The sequence below is a fragment of the Fringilla coelebs genome, assembly GCF_963513975.1.
Source record: "Fringilla coelebs genome assembly, chromosome: 4".
Taxonomy (NCBI): Eukaryota; Metazoa; Chordata; class Aves; order Passeriformes; family Fringillidae; genus Fringilla; species Fringilla coelebs.
In genome coordinates, this window is record NC_140032.1 from 31,290,698 (window position 1) to 31,312,521 (window position 21,824).

At 36.5% G+C, this 21,824-nt stretch overlaps 1 protein-coding gene across 4 annotated transcripts in view; it reads left to right on the forward strand.

The window, feature by feature from the left end:
* The window catches only part of FAT1 (FAT atypical cadherin 1), a 101,168-nt gene that overhangs the window by 61,151 nt on the left and 18,193 nt on the right, over positions 1 to 21,824 (forward strand). For all 4 annotated transcript variants that reach the window (XM_084204147.1, XM_084204144.1, XM_084204146.1 and 1 more), the window contains exons 8-17: positions 5,678 to 5,953; positions 6,157 to 6,367; positions 8,803 to 12,870; positions 13,460 to 13,656; positions 14,991 to 15,144; positions 16,581 to 16,814; positions 18,053 to 18,442; positions 19,650 to 19,864; positions 20,264 to 20,401; positions 20,695 to 20,838. In XM_084204147.1, coding sequence (XP_084060273.1) covers positions 5,678 to 5,953; positions 6,157 to 6,367; positions 8,803 to 12,870; positions 13,460 to 13,656; positions 14,991 to 15,144; positions 16,581 to 16,814; positions 18,053 to 18,442; positions 19,650 to 19,864; positions 20,264 to 20,401; positions 20,695 to 20,838 — 6,027 coding nt within the window. The remainder of the gene's footprint in view (positions 1 to 5,677; positions 5,954 to 6,156; positions 6,368 to 8,802; positions 12,871 to 13,459; positions 13,657 to 14,990; positions 15,145 to 16,580; positions 16,815 to 18,052; positions 18,443 to 19,649; positions 19,865 to 20,263; positions 20,402 to 20,694; positions 20,839 to 21,824) is intronic.

The window sequence follows — 21,824 nt, forward strand, 5'->3', positions numbered from 1 at the left end:
AAAAATAGAGGAAACACAAATTCAGCTGGCATTCAAGAAGACAGCAAGAGGCTTTTCCATCCACACTTCCTCTGTCCCCCCCATCCAAAAATGCATTCAAAGATGCCATCATACAGTGTGTTGGGGTAGCCTGGGGACTAGGCAAGGCTTATTACAGGGCCTTGGTGAATGCAGATAACCTATCCAGTGCTGCTGCTGGCATAGCTGAATGTATGCAGATGTCCTGAGCTGTCATAGTTAAACCATAATCTGCTTTGTCTTTTAGAACAACCAAGAATTGGAAGGTCAGAAAATTACTTTAACCCTCACCCCTTCTTTTCCTCCGAGTTATGTGATTCATTTAGTTCTTCTTGGGAATGCACAGTGTACTTTTTGTTCCTTAAATGAATTTGTTATTGTAATATTTTGTAAAGCTAAGTGATCATTATAAACATTTACCCCACAGCAGTCTTCTCCAGAAGAACTGGCATAGTAGTCTCGCATTTGTCATTTCTGTGATTGCTGTATCTGTGATTGTTTTTCATATCTTTCTCTTCCTCTCTCTGTTAGGCTTGGCAGGATCAGAGACTGTGGTTTCTGTTACAAACAAGCACAAAGACTTCCCTTGCATTGTCTTTCTTTTGCCCTGCTCGTGGGATAAGCACAAATTATGCTGCTGTTGTTGGAGTCTCACCGTGGTGTATTAGATTGAGGAGTGTGGATTAGTTCAAACTCTGCAACTGCTGGTGCATGATCCTAATTTTTATCTCCCCCATAATTCCTGGCCCACCCAAATGCACTAATCTGGTAAAATAACCCTCAGGACTATCCCTCAAAAGATGCATTTCAGATCAGGCTTAAATTGGGGGTTAAAAATTTTGATACAAAATCAAATTTGAAGGTGTGATTTATGGCTGCCAGTGTGTAAACTCCACTCACTGCTAAAATACTGATGACTGAAGTTTAACTGCTGATGTGGCATTGGATTCTTCTAAGAGCTGATGAACAGTTAAAATGGAGTGACAGGCAAAAGAAATTCTGAATTCTGAGTGCGTACATGAGAAACAACAATATGCCATACAGAGCTTTTAGCTTACAAAGTAATTGCTATAAACACTGGATATAACCAATTTAACAGATCTTGATTAACAGCAGAGTAAGTAATTTTACATTTAATTTGAGAAAGGAAATGGCATTTGCAAGAAGTTGGGGAGGGACACACAAGAAATGAAAATCTTACTGCGTAAAAGCAGTGTATTGAATCTGACTTAAAACTGGAAGGCATTTGCTGGCCTTGGGCCATTAACATCTGTAGAGCATTTGACTCTTTCAGGACTTCAGTTAAATAGCTTTTTTGAAAAATGAAGCAATAGTAGGCGTGGAGTCTCTTAGAATTTTGCATGCATCTAAATGCCAAATGCATGAGGCAAAACAAGGACAAACAAGTGGTGTTTGACATGATGTTAGAAATTACCAGTGTCAGGCTTGGAAGGATTATAATTACAAATAAAATAAAAATACAGAAACTAAATAACTAAGTCCCACAAGTCAGCATACCTATGTACTGAAATAGAAAAGGTCATTCACACGCTCTAAGTAGTGATAAATGAACTATTGAATTAATTTTTGGGGGAAAACCAAAAGAAATGGTCCTGTTTCTAGCTATAGCCACTTACAGTCATTGCTGTATATATCAATTTTTTTCATTGAAAGTAATATTTCAGATGGTTTCCAGCTAATTGCAGCATTTTACCTATTGCTTTGCTATTGCAGAATATTTAATGTTGCTTTTTGCAAAATCCATATGGGCATAATACTTTGGAAATGAAGTATCGAATAATCTTCATTTACTACATCTTTGCATGTAATTTTGCTTGCAATTACATTGCTCTACATAGGCATTTAGAGCTGGAAGGAAGTTATATCATCTCTGGATAATACAACTTTTTATTTATGAAAATTATATAAACATGTCAATGTAACTATAATTGTGGGACAGGAGTATTTTTAAAATTCCACACAGAATCAGTAAATAAAAAATGATATTAAAGTAACCTAAAATCTAAACATTATGTTTAAATATTGTATGTTTTGTCAATGGCGCATATCACCTCTTAGTAGCGATCAGTACATCCCTATGCAAACTTAGGTTTCACCTGTCAGATTATTAATAGTTTTTAAGTCCTTCCTCAAAGTAATCCTGCTTTGTTCTCTTTATAACCAGTGTACATTGCTCAGTGGGATCTGTAGGCAGAAGGCAGCTGTGCAACACAGCCCTTGCATATTTTTGCAAAATGAGGGAAGTTTCTTTAGTTCCAGAGCATTTTGTTTCAAAGATCACGTTGTGGTCTGCTGATGTCAAGCTTTTCTATATTGTGCCTCTTTAATGTGCAACTCTTTCTTAAGAGATAATATTAGCATATTTCATTTGAATTGAATCTTGTCATTTCATTGAGAAATGTTCAAAAGCTGGTTCTATTTTATACTACATGCTGTGTTAGAATAACACAAGTTCTTCATGTGTTTTGTTCTAAAGACACACTAAACCATATTTTTCTGTATGGGTCTTTAAAACTGCGCTCACAACTGTTTCTGCAAGTGCTTTCCATTTAACTTCAAGGTCTTAACAGTTTGCATGAAAATTTGGTCCTCTTACAATTAAAATGTAATTGCACATCTAGCGCCTGTCACTTAGCCTCAGTAAGAATTCTGGAATTGAAAATAGGATTTCCTTTGTAAATTTATTTAATATTTATTTAATAGTTCACATTGGAAAGAACCCTGGAGCTCTAGTTAACACTCCTGGTCAAAGCAGAACAAACTGCAAAGTTGACCAAGTCTTTCAGTGACTCATCAGGCTCTAACTGCCTCGGTTGACTGGGCACAACACCTCTCCCTTGGACTTGCTTTTATACTGGTGTTTAACAACTCTCCTTGAAAAAATAGTTTTCTTATGTCTAGTTGTAGTTTCTCTTGGAGCTTGTGACTGTCACCTCCTGTCCTTTCACTGTGCACCTCTGAGAAGAGTCTGTCTCTCTTTCCTGCACCCCACCTGTGGACAGATTGCTTTTCAAAATCCTGATTGTGATTTTAATGACCTGTCATTTGATTTGTTTCATTTTGTCAAGGTGTCTCTCCTGTACTGCAGGAGTGGAGGTAGTGAATCTACCTTCCCACCAGTGAGTGTCAAACAGAAGGGGCTAATTCCTCCCCCCTGCCCTTATTAAAACAGCCCAGTGTGCAGAGTTAGACAAGTTACCAAAAGAGAGCCCATCAGGTCACATGATGCTTGTCCACAAGAATTTGTGTGGGCATAAAGTAATAACATCACTGAGAGAAAAATTAATCCTAGAGCATGTAGATAAAACATTTTTCACTTGAGTTTAGGATAAACTTTGGATTTTGCGTTCATTTAAAATGACTGCACTAATACATGAAGTTGTGTATTTGTAGTTGTGTTTACCAGCGTGCAGAAAAACTGCAGCCTGAGCAACTAATGTGACAAGTAATGGAATACCTGAGCTAACCATTTGTAGTGACTGAGTCACTATGTTTATTTCTTAGCAATATTTTTTTTAATAATTCATATTTAATAATGCTGTACATTTCGAGGAGCTAACTCCTTATCTGTGTAGCCCAACCCTACTTTTCGGAGGATTTCTCCTTACATGTCATTTTAATTGCTTCACTAGCTAATACCAGAGTTGATGCTAAATCCTGATTAACAACTCACTTTTCATTGGATATATGATTAGTCCTGTAGGTACTGATTCCTGGCATTTAACTTAGTCATTTGCATGGGGAGTTTTGTGGTGCTCAGTTCTAGTAATGTTGCTATTCTTTATTTGTTTTGTGTGCTTCCAACAGCACAGGTGGCCATGTCTTCTGCTCCAAAGCTTTGCTTAACAGAATTGCTCTGTAGTTGCACACCTTCTCACTTCCAATTTTAACCTAGGTTTCTGTTTCCTCATTTGGGAGTGGAAATAGACATGAACTTCAATACAACTTTAAATTCATGGCATCTTTTCACTTTTTCACCTCATCTTTTCACTTTGTTTTTCTCTTTTGAGTCTGACCTTAATAATTTCTTGGGGGTGGAAATTTAATAAAAAAGTTGGTGATGAGTTCATTTTGAAAACATAGTATCCGTTAATGAAGTGTTGTGATTGTATATGCCTTTAAAACTTTCAGTTATGCGAAAGTTTTTTTATAGTTTGATTTGTATTGAATGTTTGGGTTTTATTTTTTTTTTAATTGTTTCTTCATCTTCATTTAGTATCATTTTTAATTTTCCTGAACACAGTTGTTTGGTGAGGAGCTATTTTTACTCAAATAATTTGTGAGTGTATTAGACCTTTCTGTCTTCTTCCAAGAGGCACTAAAATGTATTTTACTTAATACAAAATTTAAAAAGAAACTAACAGCTATGCTTGTGTTGCTTTATTGCAGCCTGTTTAATCACGACAATGTAAAAAGATCACATTTTTAGCATAATACTTACTCTTCCTTTTCATTTTCCAACTTAATTTGTTAGTTAATGTATTTAAAAACTTGTCCTAATATGTATCCTGGGTCACATACCATTAATATTTCTCCCCACTGAAAGTCAATATTTAGTCCACCTCTTTGTTTCTTTTCTTTAATCTGTTTCTAATCCATGACAAAACCAAACTCCTTAGTCTCCATAGCAACATCTTGCAAGGGATTTTATCAGTGAGCCAAACGATTCAGTTTTACAGTAAGATGTTAGTTTTGCAAGGTTGACATTTCTTCTTCCTGTAGCAAGAGGTATGGCATTTCCTAATTATTTGCCACTATCAGGATTCATCTAATTTAGTTTCTACTGCCTGCAGTTTGGTACCTTGCCTAAAATTCATCTGTAGCCTCCACCAGTTACCAATGGAAAGCAGTAAGTGTCTTCAAAGAGCAATTTAACCCACTTACAGAGTTGCAAGTCCCTATTTTAAAAACCTGTTTATATATAGACCTTAACAAACGTATACAGAGCTCCTAACCTTTGGATGGATAAAAGCATGGCTGTACGTGCAGCACGTAAAGAACCTGAATTTAGCTGAGTGTTGCTGGAGCTTTGCTGTCTACTTGCCAACTCCTTTGCATTACTGTTACTTGTCTGATCTTATCACTGTTGAAGGAACAGGATGGTTGTCTGTCTTGCCCTTTTCATAAAAAACTTCGGTGCTGTGTTAAGCAAGTCGGGCTGCAGGGGTCTCTTGTGGTTCCAGTGAGCAATATTTTACAAAGACGCAGTTTGAAGCATCAGATTTAATCAAACTATAGCTTCAGAGAAATTGTCAGTGACCAGTAAGCTTTGCTAAAATTGGGCTAACTTGCTAGAGAATAGTAAACAAAACCGCCTGCAGTTCTTTGAAATAATGCACTTTTGTGGCAATTCCACCACTTTCCTATTCTTGCCTAGGCTTGCAGATGTGAGGAGCTGAAAGAGGACTGGTTTTATGTCAGGGCAAGGTGTGCACCACCTTGAAAAAGCATTGCTTAAAATTGTAAATTTGCACCCCAAAACAGAATTTTCACCCCCTCTAGGATCCATATTGTATATTTTAAATTTTTTATTCCAAAATTAACAAGGAATTTTTTTTTTGTCTTGCTTTGGGCAAATATCGTTCCCTTTAAGATGTCTTATCTAAGATGTTTTCCCCTTCCCATTGTATCATTTCAGGTGTACATCAAAGTTATAGACACAAATAATCACAGGCCTCAATTTTCTGCTTCAAAATACGAAGTTATTATACCTGAGGATACCTTACCAGAGACAGAAATTCTGCAAGTCAGTGCCACAGACAGAGATGAGAAGAATAAACTGATTTATACTATGCAGGGCAGCACTGATCCCATTAGTCTTAAAAAATTTCGTCTGGACCCTGCAACTGGCTCCCTTTATACCTCAGAAAAACTGGATCATGAGACCATGAACCAGCATATTCTCACAATAATGGTAAGTATGCATGAGATTTCTTCTGCTGTGAATTACACACAGATACTTTTTAATGTCATTTTACTTTGTCCTCATAATTCAAGCATTTATTTGTACGTTTGATTTTTGTGCGGTCTTTGTGTCTGCACCTTGAATTATTGCTGATACCTAGTGAGCTGCTGGAATTCCAGTGCTAATTCCTGGTGCTGTGCTGACTGTTGCAGGTTCGAGATCAAGATGTTCCCGTGAAGCGCAACTACGCCAGAGTGGTTGTTAATGTCAGCGACACAAACGATCACGCCCCGTGGTTCACCAGCCCTTCCTATGAAGGACGAGTCTATGAGTCAGCAGCTGTTGGGTCAGCAGTACTCCAGGTCACAGCATTAGATAAGGACAAGGGCAAAAATGCAGAAATTGTGTACTCTATCGAATCAGGTATATTCGCTTTCTTACGTTTGCAGTCCGTTGAACTCGCTGATCGTTTTTCAACTGTAGATGTGTGCAAACATCTGTGAAAAAAGGGGGGCAGTGCAGGTTTATATGCCATATTCTGAGAGATACAGACTCACAGTACTTAAAAGAAAACTGCAAATATTCATCTCTATCCTCTAGCTATTTGTGTTATCCTCTAGATACATTTGGCGTATTTTAGTAGTAGGGGAAGAAAAAGCCATCTTGAAATGCTCAATAGGAGTAATTTCTTTAGAAATTACAGAATCTGTAATTTCTGTAAGAAATCATTCCATTCAGGTTTAAAAATGCATTCTATTTTAATACTGTAGGTCTTATTTTCTTTGGCATATGCAAAGCAAGGATTTGATGAATAGAATAAGAGCCTGAGACAAGTGCTTTTGTGTTTAATATAATGCAGAAGTAAGGAGCTCAAAAATAACTTAAATATACATGTTCCAAACTCCTAATTAATCCCAGCTTTTAAGGTAAATTTTTTGATAGATGCAGCAAAGAAGGGGTTGCTTTCTGTACTTGCCTCTGATTTTAGTAGTCGGACTGCTATTCTAGCTTATTAAAATATTTGAGAAATTCCTTAAGAGTTGGTCAATTTGGCATTAAGACTCCTTCCAGATTGCAGGCCAGGAAAGAACTGCTCCTTATTTTTAACCTCAGAGCAGCTTTCTGAACTTGCCTACAGTAATGTGGTTCAAATTGTGGCAATTTTTTATATTGGAAATCAGGATGGCATTGATTGAGTTCACTTACCAGACAGAAGTGGGTTTTGATTCAGTCCATTAAATCTAAATTAATACAAGTTTGCCAATACAATTATCAAGGTCCTGAACTTTGTTGTCACCATGACTAGAACAAAAAAAGTTATTTGAATTTCATTCCTTATGTGGAATACTGCTTTCAAGGTAAAAAATAATTTCAAATAAAAATCCCAGTAACAAGCATAAGAGACTATATATTAAAGAGAACAACAGACAAAAAGTTACTCAGTTTCTGTTGAATGCAAGGTGATATGTGCTTTTTTAAATTTTACATAAATTACTGTGTAAAGGATAGGAACTATTTAGTATGAATATTTTCTTTTTCTTCCCCAAAGTGCTGGTTTCATATGAAAGTATACTTTAACACTGTATTAAAACAAAGCTGTGATTATGATACTCTGACAAGAATGAATGTTTTTGAGTGCCTCATAACTTGTTTAAACTACATGAGATTTTTCTGTCATTTCTAGAAATATGACATTTACTAAGCAGGACACCAACGTCCATGAAATTTTTCTCTCGCCTTTCCCATTTTGTTAGTGCTTGTTTTATGAATGCCAGACAATGGCAAGAAAAAATGTATGTGCCTGCAGTCTAGAATGAAGTGACATGCTGTTCTGTTCCTTTCTTCTAGCTTTTTGTAGGAGTAAATGTAAGACCTGTAAGGTTTATTTTATAGGATGGTGATCTACTGGGAGGTTAAAGCATTATAATTGATATTCTAAGCAAATGGAAGGAACATTCCTTAAATGCTTGTAATGGCTGCTTAGATTTGTAATGGGATATTCTAAGAATGCCACTGTGTTTAGAGCCTCCTCTAAAAAACCCAAAAATACCCAACCAAAAAAAAACCAACAGTCAAAAAAAAAACCAAACGAAACACAATACCTCCTTCTTGCCTACTTGTGTTCAGATGTTTTTAAAGATTTTTTTTTCATGTTGAGATCATGGCTTTAGTAATATCATTTTTTAGGTAAATAAAATGTTAGCATATTTAATACATGAGCAGGGTCTTGTATGCAGTGTAGTTCATCTGTAAATTTCAAAATTTGAAGCAAACAAGTGTTTATATTAAATAGCAGCTGGTTCTTCTCAGCAGGCATTATTTTTCTTCTAATATAGTCACAGGGAATAACTTGTCTGTGTATCAATAGGAAATTACGAGAGAGGTAACTATTTGTCCAATTTAAAAAGTTTGGTTTTGAAGCAGTCATTTAAACAATACTTGTATAATCAAATAAGATTCACAAAGGTTTGTTACAACCCTTCTTTTTTTCTTGTCCAAAACATTCCAGTTGTTTTAGATTAGAAAATGTAACTTTTATTCCACTAACGTTAACTTCTGAATATAAGTTCCTTTCAGCTACAGTCAATATTTAAGTTTGCTGAAAGTAAATTTTTGCATTTATTTTCAAGTCTTGGATGGCTTTACTAACTGTATTTTATGCAGTATTTCCACAAGTAAAGTTAGAATTCCTGCCAACTCTTGATTACAGAAAACTTTCCAGCCAGGCTAACAAATGTTCATCAAGCAAAAATAAGAATTTTTCAGCGTCTCTGTTCCATCTACTTATAGAGCTAAATAAGCAATCATCCCTTAAATTCTGTATACATCTTTCTTAATTGCTTTTTTTTTCTTCACAGGGAATATTGGAAATTCCTTCCTTATTGATCCCATTTTGGGTATGATTAAAATTGCAAAGGAATTAGATCGTAGTAACCAGGAAGAATACAACCTGATGGTAAAAGCTACAGATAAAGGACATCCTCCAATGAGTGAAGTGACCTCTGTGCATATATTTGTTACAGTTTCTGATAATGCCTCACCAAAATTCACAGCCAAAGAATATTCTACAGAAATCAGCGAAAGTGCCAACGTTGGCAGTTTTGTTGGAATGGTTACAGCGTACAGTCAGTCTTCTGTAGTTTATGAAATAAAAGATGGTAATACGGATGATGCCTTTGCTATCAATCCCAACTCAGGTGTCATTGTTACTCAGAAGATACTTGATTTTGAGACTTTGCCTTTTTATGCTCTTACTGTGCAAGGAACAAACATGGCTGGCTTGTCCAGTAATGCAACAGTTTTGGTACATCTTCGGGATGAGAATGACAATGCACCAGTTTTCACGCAGGCTGAATATACAGGACTCATCAGTGAATCAGCTTCAATTAACAGCGTGGTTCTGACTGACAAGAATATCCCATTAGTAATTCGAGCTACAGATGCTGATAAAGAATCTAATGCTTTGCTTGTTTATCAAATTGTTGAACCATCTGTCCGCCAGTATTTTGCCATTGATTCTAGCACTGGTGCCATTCGGACGGTAATGAGTCTGGACTATGAGGAGACAAATATTTTCCACTTTTCAGTACAAGTGCATGATACAGGGATCCCACGTCTATATGCGGAATATGCAGCTAATGTTACTATTTATGTGATTGACATCAATGATTGCCCTCCTGTGTTTTCAAAAGAGCTATATGAGACATCCCTTCTGGTTCCAACTTATAAAGGCGTGAAAGTCATCAGCGTAAATGCCACTGATGCAGATTCAGGCATTTTTTCCCAATTAATTTATTCCATTATTGAAGGCAACATTGGAGAAAAATTTTCAATAAACCCTAAGACTGGAGATATAACAGTACAAAACACAACTCAGTTAAGAAGCAGATATGAATTAACAGTGAGAGCATCTGATGGCAGATTTGCAAGCACTGCATCTGTAAAAATTAATGTGAAAGAAAGCAAAGCAAGCCAGCTGAAGTTCACACAGAGTTCTTACTCTGCAACAGTTCAGGAGAATTCCACAGAGGCAAAAACAATAGCTGTTGTTACTGCTATAGGGAATCAAATAAATAAGCCTTTGTTTTACCATATTCTAAATCCAGACAGCAGATTTAAGATAAGCCAAACCTCAGGAGTCCTTTCAACAACGGGAATACCATTTGATCGTGAGCAGCAAGAATCTTTTGATGTGGTTGTGGAAGTGACAGAGGAAAATAAACCATCAGTTGTTGCACACATTGTAGTTAAAGTCACAGTAGAAGATGTAAATGATAATGTTCCATTTTTTGTCAATCTTCCATATTATGCTGCTGTTAAAGTAGACTCTGAAGCAGGCCATGTTATTCAACGAGTGACAGCAGTAGATAAAGATACAGGCAAAAATGGAGAGGTGCGTTACTATCTCAAAGAACATCACGAACATTTCCAAATTGATCCCACTGGTGAAATCTCCCTGAAGAAGAAGTTTGAACCAGACACACTAAATAAGGAGTATCTGGTCACAGTAGTTGCAAAAGATGGAGGAGACCCTGCATTTTCAGCTGAAGTTACAGTCCCAATTACAGTTATGAGTAAAGCTATGCCAGTGTTCGAAAAGCCTTTCTACAGTGCAGAGATACCAGAAAACATTCAGCTCCACAGTCCTGTGGTACATGTACAAGCAAACAGCCCTGAAGGACTCAAGGTGTTTTACAGCATTACGGGTGGAGATCCTTTCAATCAGTTCACTATCAACTTCAACACTGGAGTTATAAATGTTGTTGCCCCTCTTGACTTTGAGTCTCATCCAGCCTATAAACTGAGTGTTCGAGCAACTGACTCCCTAAATGGGGCGCATGCAGATGTGTTTGTAGACATAATAGTGGAAGACATCAATGATAATCCTCCTGTGTTTGCAGAGCAGTCTTACATTGCAACACTTTCTGAAGCATCTGTGGTTGGAACATCTGTTGCACAAGTGAGCGCTACAGATGCTGATTCTGGAACCAACAGGGGAATTTCCTATCACTTGGTTGAGGATAATAGTGAAAGTCATGACTACTTTCACATAGATAGCAGCACTGGACTCATTCTCATAGCAAAAACCTTGGACTATGAACAAATTAAGCAACACAAGTTACTAATAAGGGCCATAGATGGTGGCATGCTGCCCTTGAGCAGTGATACTATTGTAACTGTGGATGTAACTGATCTCAATGATAACCCCCCTCTTTTTAGCCAATTGCTTTATGAAGCCAAAATTAGTGAACTGGCTCCTCGAGGACATTTTGTGACATGTGTGCACGCCTCAGACGCAGACAGTTCAGATGTTGACAAGCTGGAATATTCCATTCTGACAGGCAATGATCAGAAGAATTTCGTGATTGATAGTAAAACTGGCATTATCACCATCTCAAACCTACGCAGACAGACGCTGAAGTCACATTATAATCTTAATGTGTCGGTTTCTGATGGTGTCTTCAGGAGCTCAGCCCAAGTCCATATAAGTGTAATCAGTGCCAACATGCACAGTCCTGTTTTCAGCCAGAATGAGTATGAGGTTGAACTAGCTGAAAATGCTCCACTGCATACTTTGGTTACTGAAGTTAAAGCAACGGATGAAGACTCTGGTACACATGGCCACATCACTTACCACATTGTAAATGACTTTGCCAAAGACAGATTTTATACAAATGAGAGAGGGCAGATATTTACCTCTGAAAAGCTTGACCGTGAAACACAAGCAGAAAAGGTAATTGCCATTAGTTTAATGGCCAAAGATTCAGGAGGGAAAGTTGCTTTCTGTACTGTTAATGTAATACTTACAGATGACAATGATAATGCTCCTCAATTCCGAGCAACAGAGTACGAAGTGAATATCGGGACTGATGTTCCACGGGGTACTTCGGTCATTAAAGTCTGGGCATCTGATGCTGATGAAGGTACAAATGCAGACATCACATATTCTATTGAAGCAGAGTCTGAAAACGTAGAAGAGAATTTAGAAATTGATTCATTGTCTGGTATAATTACTACGAAAGAAAGCTTAATTGGTTTGGAAAATGAGTTTCTTACATTCCTTGTTAGAGCAATTGATGGTGGATCCCCCCAGAAAGAGTCAGTTGTTCCTGTCTATGCTAGAATACTCCCACCAGAAGTGCCTACTCCAAAATTTTCAGAACCATTTTATTCTTATACCGTCTCTGAGGACATTCCAATTGGAACTGTGATAGATGTTATCAAAGCAGAGCATAATCAGACTTTAGTATATAGCCTGATTAAAGGGAACACTCCTGAAAGCAACAAAGATGACTTTTTTGTGATTGACCGACAGACTGGAGAGTTGAAACTTGAGAAGAATCTTGATCATGAAACAACTAAGTGGTACCAGTTCTCAGTTCAAGCACAGTATGCAAATGAAGATTATAATGTTGTTTCCTCAGTAGAGGTTAGCATTCAAGTAAAAGATGCAAATGATAACAAACCCATTTTGGAGTCCAACCCATATGAAGCATTCATTGTAGAAAACACACCAGCTGGAACAAGAGTCATACAGGTTAAAGGAACTGACTTAGATTCAGGACTCAATGGGCAGGTTACTTACAGCTTGGATCCTTCTCAAGAGCTAGACATCATAGAGTCTTTTGCCATAAACATGGAAACTGGCTGGATTACCACTCTGAAAGAACTTGATCACGAGAAACGAGACAAATACAAGATCACAGTGGTTGCATCTGACCGGGGTGAAAAAATTCAACTTTCTTCAATGGCTGTGGTTGAAGTTACTGTCACAGACGTGAATGACAATCCTCCACGGTTCACTGCAGAGATATATAAAGGAACAGTCAGTGAGGATGATCCTCCTGGTGGGGTAATTGCCATCCTGAGTACCACAGATGCTGATACAGAAGAAACCAATAGACAAGTCTTCTATTACATCACAGGTAAGTAGTCTTCTTGGGTAATGTCAGATAACTGCTTGAGTGGTGCTGGAATGATGGGAGATACAGCTTAATCTTTGAAGAGATTGGAAAGTGTTCGAAACCATAGAGCTATAAAGACAGAATGTGTGTGTCTTAATACAAATATTAAAAACTGCAGTGGAAAAATGAATTTTAGTTGGCTTTGTTTCATGTGTGCCTTGCTTAAGATGCCTTTCTCTGTACGTTATTTATATATCAAATTTTATTTAAAAAACTATGCTTAGATTAGTGATGCAGTTTAAGAACAAATGAAAGGTATTTTGCAAAATAATAGGCTGTTAATTTCCAGTGGAGTATTTTATTGTTTCTATTTAGTGTATGTGGTGATATGATGTCTTCTATAATGCTACATGAATTTGTAAGGTAATTTTTATGGATTCTGTTGGCCACAGTTGAATTGGTTGTGTGAGCATCTGCTGACAACTTCTACCTCCAAAATGAAGCTGTTTCCTCATAAAGCCTCAGACAGTGCCTGCTTTTTTTCTTTTTTTTTTTTTTTTTTCTATACCTTGATTTTGATAGAGTAATAGTATTTCTTTTCATATTTCAGGAGGTGATCCTTTGGGACAGTTTGCTATTGAAAATTTACAGAATGAATGGAAGGTCTATGTCAAAAAGCCTCTGGACAGGGAAGAAAAGGATAATTATCTTCTAAATATTACAGCTACTGATGGGACCTTTGCAGCAAAAGCTGTGGTGGAGGTTAAAGTCCTTGATGCTAATGATAATAGCCCTGTTTGTGAAAAGGTAGGCAGAGTCTTGTATCTTCCATTACCAGCTGCTTTCATATATAAAATTTACATTTTCTCTGAAATTGCTTCTCAGGAGACTGACAAATAGCAGTTCCTTTTAAACCAGTAACAAAAATTTGGACTACTAAGATAGCATGCTGTCAAATAAAAGATGCTTCACAGGCAGACTTTTTAAAAATCCAAAAACAATTCATTGCCACTCAGTGGGTATTTGAGAGATATAAGGAGAATTGTAGTACATTTCTCCTGTGTTAATTCTTTTCCAAAAAGAATTATTTTAAGCTGCAGCCATCATTGCTTATGTGCTCTATTTTATGAAAGAAGCAAAGTTTTAAAGAAAGCTGAATCCCATTGCTTAGTTGAAATATGTGTGTATTTCCTGTGATAAAAGAGTTTAAAAGAGGGAACATTACTCTGCAATTGCAGTCAATGGCACCAAAAATCTGTAAGCCATAAATGTTTTCTTGTTACAAAGCTGTCTGCCTTACCAGATTTTTATAGACTGCAAAAAATAAGGACATGAAAAATAAGGAATGGAAAATCTCAGGAAGATAGCCTCTGCAAAATATGTTACTGCCTCTTTTGGACTTTTCACAGTTTAACACAGATTTCATATTACTAGGTTGAAACCTTCCCATATCCTAGGAAGGACAAGTATACAGTGAACATAGGATTCTTTTTCTTAGTTGATGTTTATGTTGGTTACTTCTGTGTAAATGGTTGCAGTTATACATAGACTGGAAAGTCAGTATTTTTAGCTTTTTTTCCCTTTTATTTTTCCCTTCGTTGATATTGTTGTTACAAGGCTTAGTGCTTCTAATGTAATGCACATTCCTGATATGGTTGGGCTGTAAGAGTGCTTAGTGCCAATAAATTCTGAATCTTTTTCCTTATTTTTAATTTAATTTAGAGGTTTTTGTGTCAGTAAAAGGGCAGATATCAATTTCTTGTAGATTGATAGAGACCTAGAAAAGATGATCCACCAAAAGAGAAAAATTAAATTAGCAAAAATTTATACCTGCTATTTTGGGAACACATTTTATTATTAGTTAATCAGTTACAAGTGTTTCAAGTTCTGAGCAATGCACTAATGTTCAAAAATCCCAACAACTGCAGTATTAAATACCTTTCTGAATAAATGTGAAGTAATTAATTAGAAAATCATAAGTTCTTTTAATTTTCAGTTATTTCATCCTCTGGTTCACATGATATGTTACCAGACATTCAAACGGAATATTATTTCTTCTATTATTCCTTCTTCCCCTGCCCTTTCCAAGCTCTGCTTACTTCATGTGTTTAGTTTTTCAATGTAACTTTGAAATCTTGCAGACTTTATATGCTGATTCAGTTCCTGAAGATGCCCTTCCTGGCAAGCTGATTATGCAGGTGTCTGCTACAGATGCAGATATTCGTTCCAATGCAGAAATTACTTACACACTGCATGGCCCAGGAGCAGAAAAATTCAGACTTGCTCCAGACACAGGTAATAATACTTTATACATTATACAAGACTACATTATACAAGACTCCAGTCACCCCATTTTATAAAATACTTTGCTATTACATTAAGACATAAATGTCTCGTTAAAACTTTCCACTAAGGGTTGGTTTAATGTACATCAGTTTAGAATGTGAGTTTCTGTTTACACAAATACTAGTAATATATTGAATAAAGTCAGGCAAAAGGCGAGTATTTTAATTTATGAGAAATTAAAGTGTAAACAGGGTAATTGCCCTGAAGCCAGAAACTTCCGTGCTGAAGTGACTGGAATAAAAGTATGCCATAAATTTTGCTTTTTTATACTCACTGTAGTAGCAGCAATAATGGTTTGTAACTGTGAAATATCTTCATTCGGATTCTCTTTGCATCTTTTGTTTTGGAAAATTAAATGAGATGAGATTAGATGGAGCAACAAATTTCCTTTCCATAGCAAACTTCAGAAGTGCCCCCCGTTTTATTGGAATGAGATTAACTCAAAAGTATTAATGAAGTCAAGTTTTAACTTGCTTCACTTTGGTCTTCATGGCATTTGTGTGTTTTGTGTTACACTATTGCCAAAATCCTATACTGGGCAGGCTGCAGTAGACAAGCAGTAGGAAGGTAAACAGTGTAGAAAAAATGGAATAAGATAAATACAAAAATGTAATGCAAGCAGAAGAGATTAGAAAAACTTCAGTGACAAAATAAATGAGAAGGACCTTACTTCATGGGTTTGCGTGGTATTTTTGAGTTTGAATGTCACCTGTGTGATGTGCTACTGTGTTGTTACATAAATTGAGACTTGGTAGGGCTAGAATGCTCACAAAAAGTGTTTCATAATACTTTTTTGAACTGTTTATAAGGCAACAATGACTACACATATAAAGTAGCCTCTCATGTTTCTATCACTTTAGAAAGAAAGTATATGTTAGAGGTCTACAGGTTTGTCTGTAGTAGCACTTAGGACCTCATTGTGAATAGCTGTGTTTATTCATGGAATGTTAGAGGAGGAAATATCAATATCTGTGAAAGGAATACAACTAAATAGCCAGGAAAAACTGGGCATGGATTTAACCTTGAATTTTCTTTATAGGCAAAGTTCTAATGCTTTAATTTACTTTGCACAAACGCGCATGGATTTTTGCATGTATACACATTTTCTCTCTGCACTATCAGAGAGTTTACCTTTAGCTAACTTCTGTTTCAAGAGCATTAGGAAAAAAAAAATTTAGTTCTTAATCTTTTCAAGCTGAAAAGGCAGGTCAGTGACATGCTTTGGCCAAAGTGGAGTTCATTAATACAGCTGTTGACTTAGCCACTGATAAAATTACTGTAAACAAGAAAGTTGTTGTTTAGCTACTCTGATTTTAGGGGAAAACATGTTAGGGATACTTAAGCCTTGCAGTTTGCATCAACTTAATGTGTTATGCTGTTTGTAGGTGAACTGAAAACATTAATGGCACTTGATCGTGAGCAGCAAGCAGTTTATCATCTTCAAGTGAAAGCCACAGATGGAGGAGGAAGATTCTGCCAAGCTAACATTATCCTGACTCTGGAAGATGTGAATGATAATGCCCCAGAATTTACAATTGACACTTACTCCATTACAGTGTTTGAAAACACAGAGCCTGGAACCCTTTTGACAAGAGTGCAGGCAACAGATGCAGATGCAGGTATGCATTCTTTGACTGATACTTTTGTCATGTTCTCAGACTTAACAGTATTACTTCTTTAGTTTTATGCTGAGAGGTGTCAAGTGTTTCAGTAGAGCTGACAGATGTTCAATACCATTCAGGATTAGGCTCCTGAAAGATATATTTTGGTCTACTAAATCATTTAACACCTGACTTTCATGTATGAGTAGGTTGGAAGACATCCCTATGGTGTCTTTGCAAAAAAGAGGAGAGGGGGGAGAGACAAAATGTGGGGAATTTTAACTGTCATAAGGTATTAATGCTATGATCGATTAAGTTCACCCTTTTACTCCTGGTGTAAGTAATAGGACCATCAAGCCATGTCTGTTCATGAAAATGGGCATTCATGGATTTTTGTGCTTCTCAGGCCAGCCATTGATGATCATACCGTCAGGAGAACACTGGTCAACTGTAGCTTTATGTAGATGCTGTTAAGATTGTTACTGTCTCTTTGCCTTCATTGTTCAGTTGCAAATATTTAAGTGAACATGAACTAAAAATGACATCAGAAAGAGTTTGTTCATAGGCTTTGTTGTACGCAACACAACAGCATTTAAGGTTGTGTTCTTCATCTCATCAGTTTCTTAATCAAATAGTATGAATGAAAAGTTGCCTCAGTTTTCTAAAACAGCTGACCTGCTTTGTGCTGTGGTGACGCTAGGTTGCTCATTTGAAAGGTAACAGACAGTTGTTTTCATACTTCACTAGTTTTTGAGGCTCAAGTGGACCAAAATATTTGACCCTAAAATTTATAAGGTTTTTGTTTGTTTTATAAAGAAATAGTGCTAGAAATTATGCTCCTGTTAATTTTGGGGTATGATTCTTAGATAAATGTACTGGTTTTGAGTCTAGTTAATTGATGCAAGCTAACTCTCCAATACCCTCCTCTGTTATTATAGCTAAGCAGATTCTGTTGTTCTAAAGTTATAATTACATTTATATTAACAATTGTTTCATATTAACAAGTGCTCTTACTGAAGCAGAAACATGGTTCATATTTTCTGTAGGACAGAAAATCAGTGCAGTGAAGTGTTAGCTTAATGTTTTTTGGAAGTAATTGTGCCCCTCACAAGAGACTTTAACTCTTTCTGAAATGTACTTTTAACATGAATAGTAATATGTAGCATGCATGTCTTATTTTCATAGCTATCAGATGGATTATTCTGTTGTGTATTTTAAAGGCTGCTTCATACTTGAAAATTGTTTTCAAAACGCAGGGTTGAACCGTAGAATCCATTATGCACTGGTGAACTCTGCAGAGGGGCAGTTTTCTATTGATGAATTCTCTGGAATCATTCGTTTGGAGAAGCCTTTGGATCGGGAATTACAAGCTGTGTACACGTTAACTTTGAAGGCTACAGATGAAGGCTTACCTAGAAGACTGTCTTCAACAAGTAGTCTTATAGTTTCTGTTTTGGATATTAATGATAATCCACCCGTGTTTGAGCATAGGGAGTATAGTGCAAGTGTATCAGAGGACATTTTGGTTGGAACTGAAGTTCTCCAGATCTATGCTGCAAGCAGAGACATTGAAGCCAACGCTGAAATCACATACTCAATAGTGAGTGGGAATGAACATGGAAAATTCAGCATCGATTCAACAACAGGTAACAACTGTGACTGTTACTTCAGGCCAAGCAAGCACCATGCCATACTGACTTCCTCCATAGTTCAACCAGGTTGTGTACAATCTGTGTGCTTCATCCCAGCTGTAAAGTTGCTGCTGCTGTCTTTTCACCCATTATGCCAGCATGCTTACTGGAGGAGTGCAGTAAAATGTAGAATGGGAATTTATTTGTTGCTTCTATTTATTGGATTAGTACTTGGATTAGGTTCATTTCTAAAGGTTTCCTTACTGGAAATTCCCTACTCCAGGGGCAGGCAGGTGGAAAGACATAGATCTGTAATGAGAAACATCGTAGTCTTTCCTCAAAAGGTATATAATCAGAAGGAATGGCCAGGCTTGGCAAAAGAATGATTAGAAATAAAATTGGTTGGGAAGACTAGTCATTGGTCCACAAAGGCAGTAATCCTAGAGAAGTTTGTTATGGCATTAAAGAGAGCTTGGAAATGGAATATTACATTCAACCATATTTCCAGCATGACAGTGGAGATTTTAGGCTTGTATGATAGTCAGATTTAGTCTCAGAGACTATTTAGGTTATGTTGAGAATTTTTCCTTATTAATGACAATTCTTTGTTAAAAATCAATAAACACCTCAATTTTAGGTTTTTTTTTTTTTTTTACTTATATAGTTCTTTTTCTAGAGCTGATTTCTCACAAAGTTGCTTGGGTTTGGGGTTTTTTATTTTTGGTTTTGTTTTTAGTAAGATTTCTACCCAAAAGTTAATTCTAATTGACTTTTACTAGTTAGTTAAATAGTTTAATAGTTAATTGTAGTAGTGTAGTGGAAATTACAATTCCACTTTTTCAGTGGACATGCTGGTACTAAGGTTTGGAAGATAAGCTTCTTATATTTGAAAGGAGTAAAAAGGTTCCAGAACAACTCATCCAGCAAATCAATTTGTATGCTAGGGACTGCACTATCTTAACTAGTCAGTTAAAAACTCACATTACAAAATGTAAGCCAGGTTGTTTTAAACTGTGAGTCTTTTGTGGTAATGGCAGGAACTTTGCATCTCTTTACTTACATGTGTAAAGCATAATCATTTCACTGGGTAGCTGTAGCTATACAGTGACAAATCAAGCCCTGAAGAAGCTGAGTATTTGTCAGGTCAAAATAAAAAGTTGCAACACATAATACTACAGCAGTAGCAGAGTTTGTGTGAGCTTTTTTTTTTCTTCTTTCCTAGGAGCCATTTTTATCATTGAGAGTTTGGATTATGAAAGTTCTCATGAGTACTACTTGACAGTGGAAGCCACAGATGGAGGGACACCTTCATTAAGTGATGTTGTAACAGTGAATATTAATGTCACAGATATCAATGACAATTCTCCAGTGTTTAGCCAAGACACTTACACTGCAGTAATCAGTGAAGATGCTGTGCTTGAACAATCAGTTATTACAGTACGTATTGGTTTCTTACTTTGAAATACTGTCATGATAAAGATGCTTTCAGTGTTGAAGGAATAAGTACTGATTTGAAGGTTAACATCAAAGAATAGATGTTTGCCACTGAATGAATTGAAAATTTACTTTGAAAAAGTTTCAGAAGTATGGACTTCAGGTGCTGTGGGAAAGTAGACAAAATTTTGTGATAAGTTTGTTTTCCTCATGAGACCATGACTTGACTTTCAGAAGAAATTCAGGAAATCAAGTGATGTTGGTATATTCTATTGAGATAGCATTTCTCCTGTGAACTGTGAAATTTGTTAGACCAAAAGAGCTCATCTTCAGGATGAGTATATCTGAAAGGTGCTAGAGTCTATTTCAACAGGTTTTAACTGAGACTGTAATGCCCCTTAGGTTATGGCAGATGATGCTGATGGACCTTCCAACAACCGCATTCACTACACAATTATAGACGGCAATCAAGGAAATCCTTTTACAATTGACCCTACCAGGGGTGAAATAAAAGTGACTAAGCTTCTAGACAGAGAAAAGGTGAGTTTTTTTGTGGTTGTAAGGCATCTGGGATTAATTTACCTATTCATAATTGATGACCACTGTTTTCTTACTTTAAGTTACTGTTTCATGTTCCAAAATCAATATTGCTATAGTAAAGTGAAAGCATCTGTTTATATCAGTACTTTTGGGAGGAAGAGAAAGGATTAAATATATGAAGGAAAGCTTTACTGGAGGTTGTGCTAAAATAATTCTTCCATAAAACAAAATCTGAGTTTCTTACTTCTTTCCTCTTCAGTAAATGTTTTTAATTTTTTTTATTAATTTTTTAGATTTCAGGATATACCTTGACAGTTCAAGCTACAGATAATGGAAGCCCACCTAAGTTTAACACAACTACAGTAAACATTGATGTTTCTGATGTAAATGATAATCCTCCAGTGTTCTCAAAAGGAAACTACAGTGTTATCATCCAGGTAAATACAACTAGTGAAGTAGTTAAATCAGTGTTATTGGACTGCAAATTTGTCACTTGAATTTTTCTGTATTTTTAATTATTTAAGGTCACCAGTGAGACTGCTTATCAAATAAGTGTTGAGGGTTTTAAAATTCCTGTTTGCACATTATGTAGAAACTTCCATTGCGAGTTGTAAGAATCACAGAATGGGTGAGGTCGGAAGGGGACACAGTGAGTCATGTGGTCCAACCTCCCTGCTAAAGTAGGCTCATCCTAGAGCACAAGATTGAGTCCAGAATACTCTTGAATATTTACAGTGAGGGAGACTACATAACCTCTCTGGGTTCTTTTTCAGATTCCTTGTACGTGTACATGTCTGTATACTATAAATTCCTTTTATGCATAGAACAATCTTGGAATCATACAGGGATGTTAAAATACATAATAATTTTGCTATTTCTTTTTAGTCTTAAGAGTTACTGCTCAGAAAAAGATCCTTTAGGTACCTGTTACTATGAAGCTAGTGTTCTGCACCATGGCACATAGGTTAAGCCCTAATTCCCATTGTACTCCTCTGGGATCAGCAGCAGTTAGAACAAGAGTGGAATTTCATATGGCTGCATACCAATCCTTTGACGTGTCTGGCATGTACTTGCCTGATTCAGAAAACTGCTAAAGCAAAGACAGCAGAGTCAGTGTCTATACTTCTTGACTTCCTAAATCCAATAGGAAATAAATGGAAGTCAACCAAGGAATTGCATTAAGACCTTTGTAGACTAGTAATGTAAATGAGCTCAATCCCTCGTGTTCTGCTGTTTCCTGGCCTGGTGCAGTAGATCTGTGAGGATCAGACAATGTTACCGGATGCACTGTGCCATTCTAACATACCACTTGTGTTTGAGACTAGTGTGCATCATTTGTAAAGGCAGCTTTCCAAAATAGGACAAAGTGAATATATACAATATGCACACAGTATGCAAATAAGATGTTCTGGATCTTACTTTT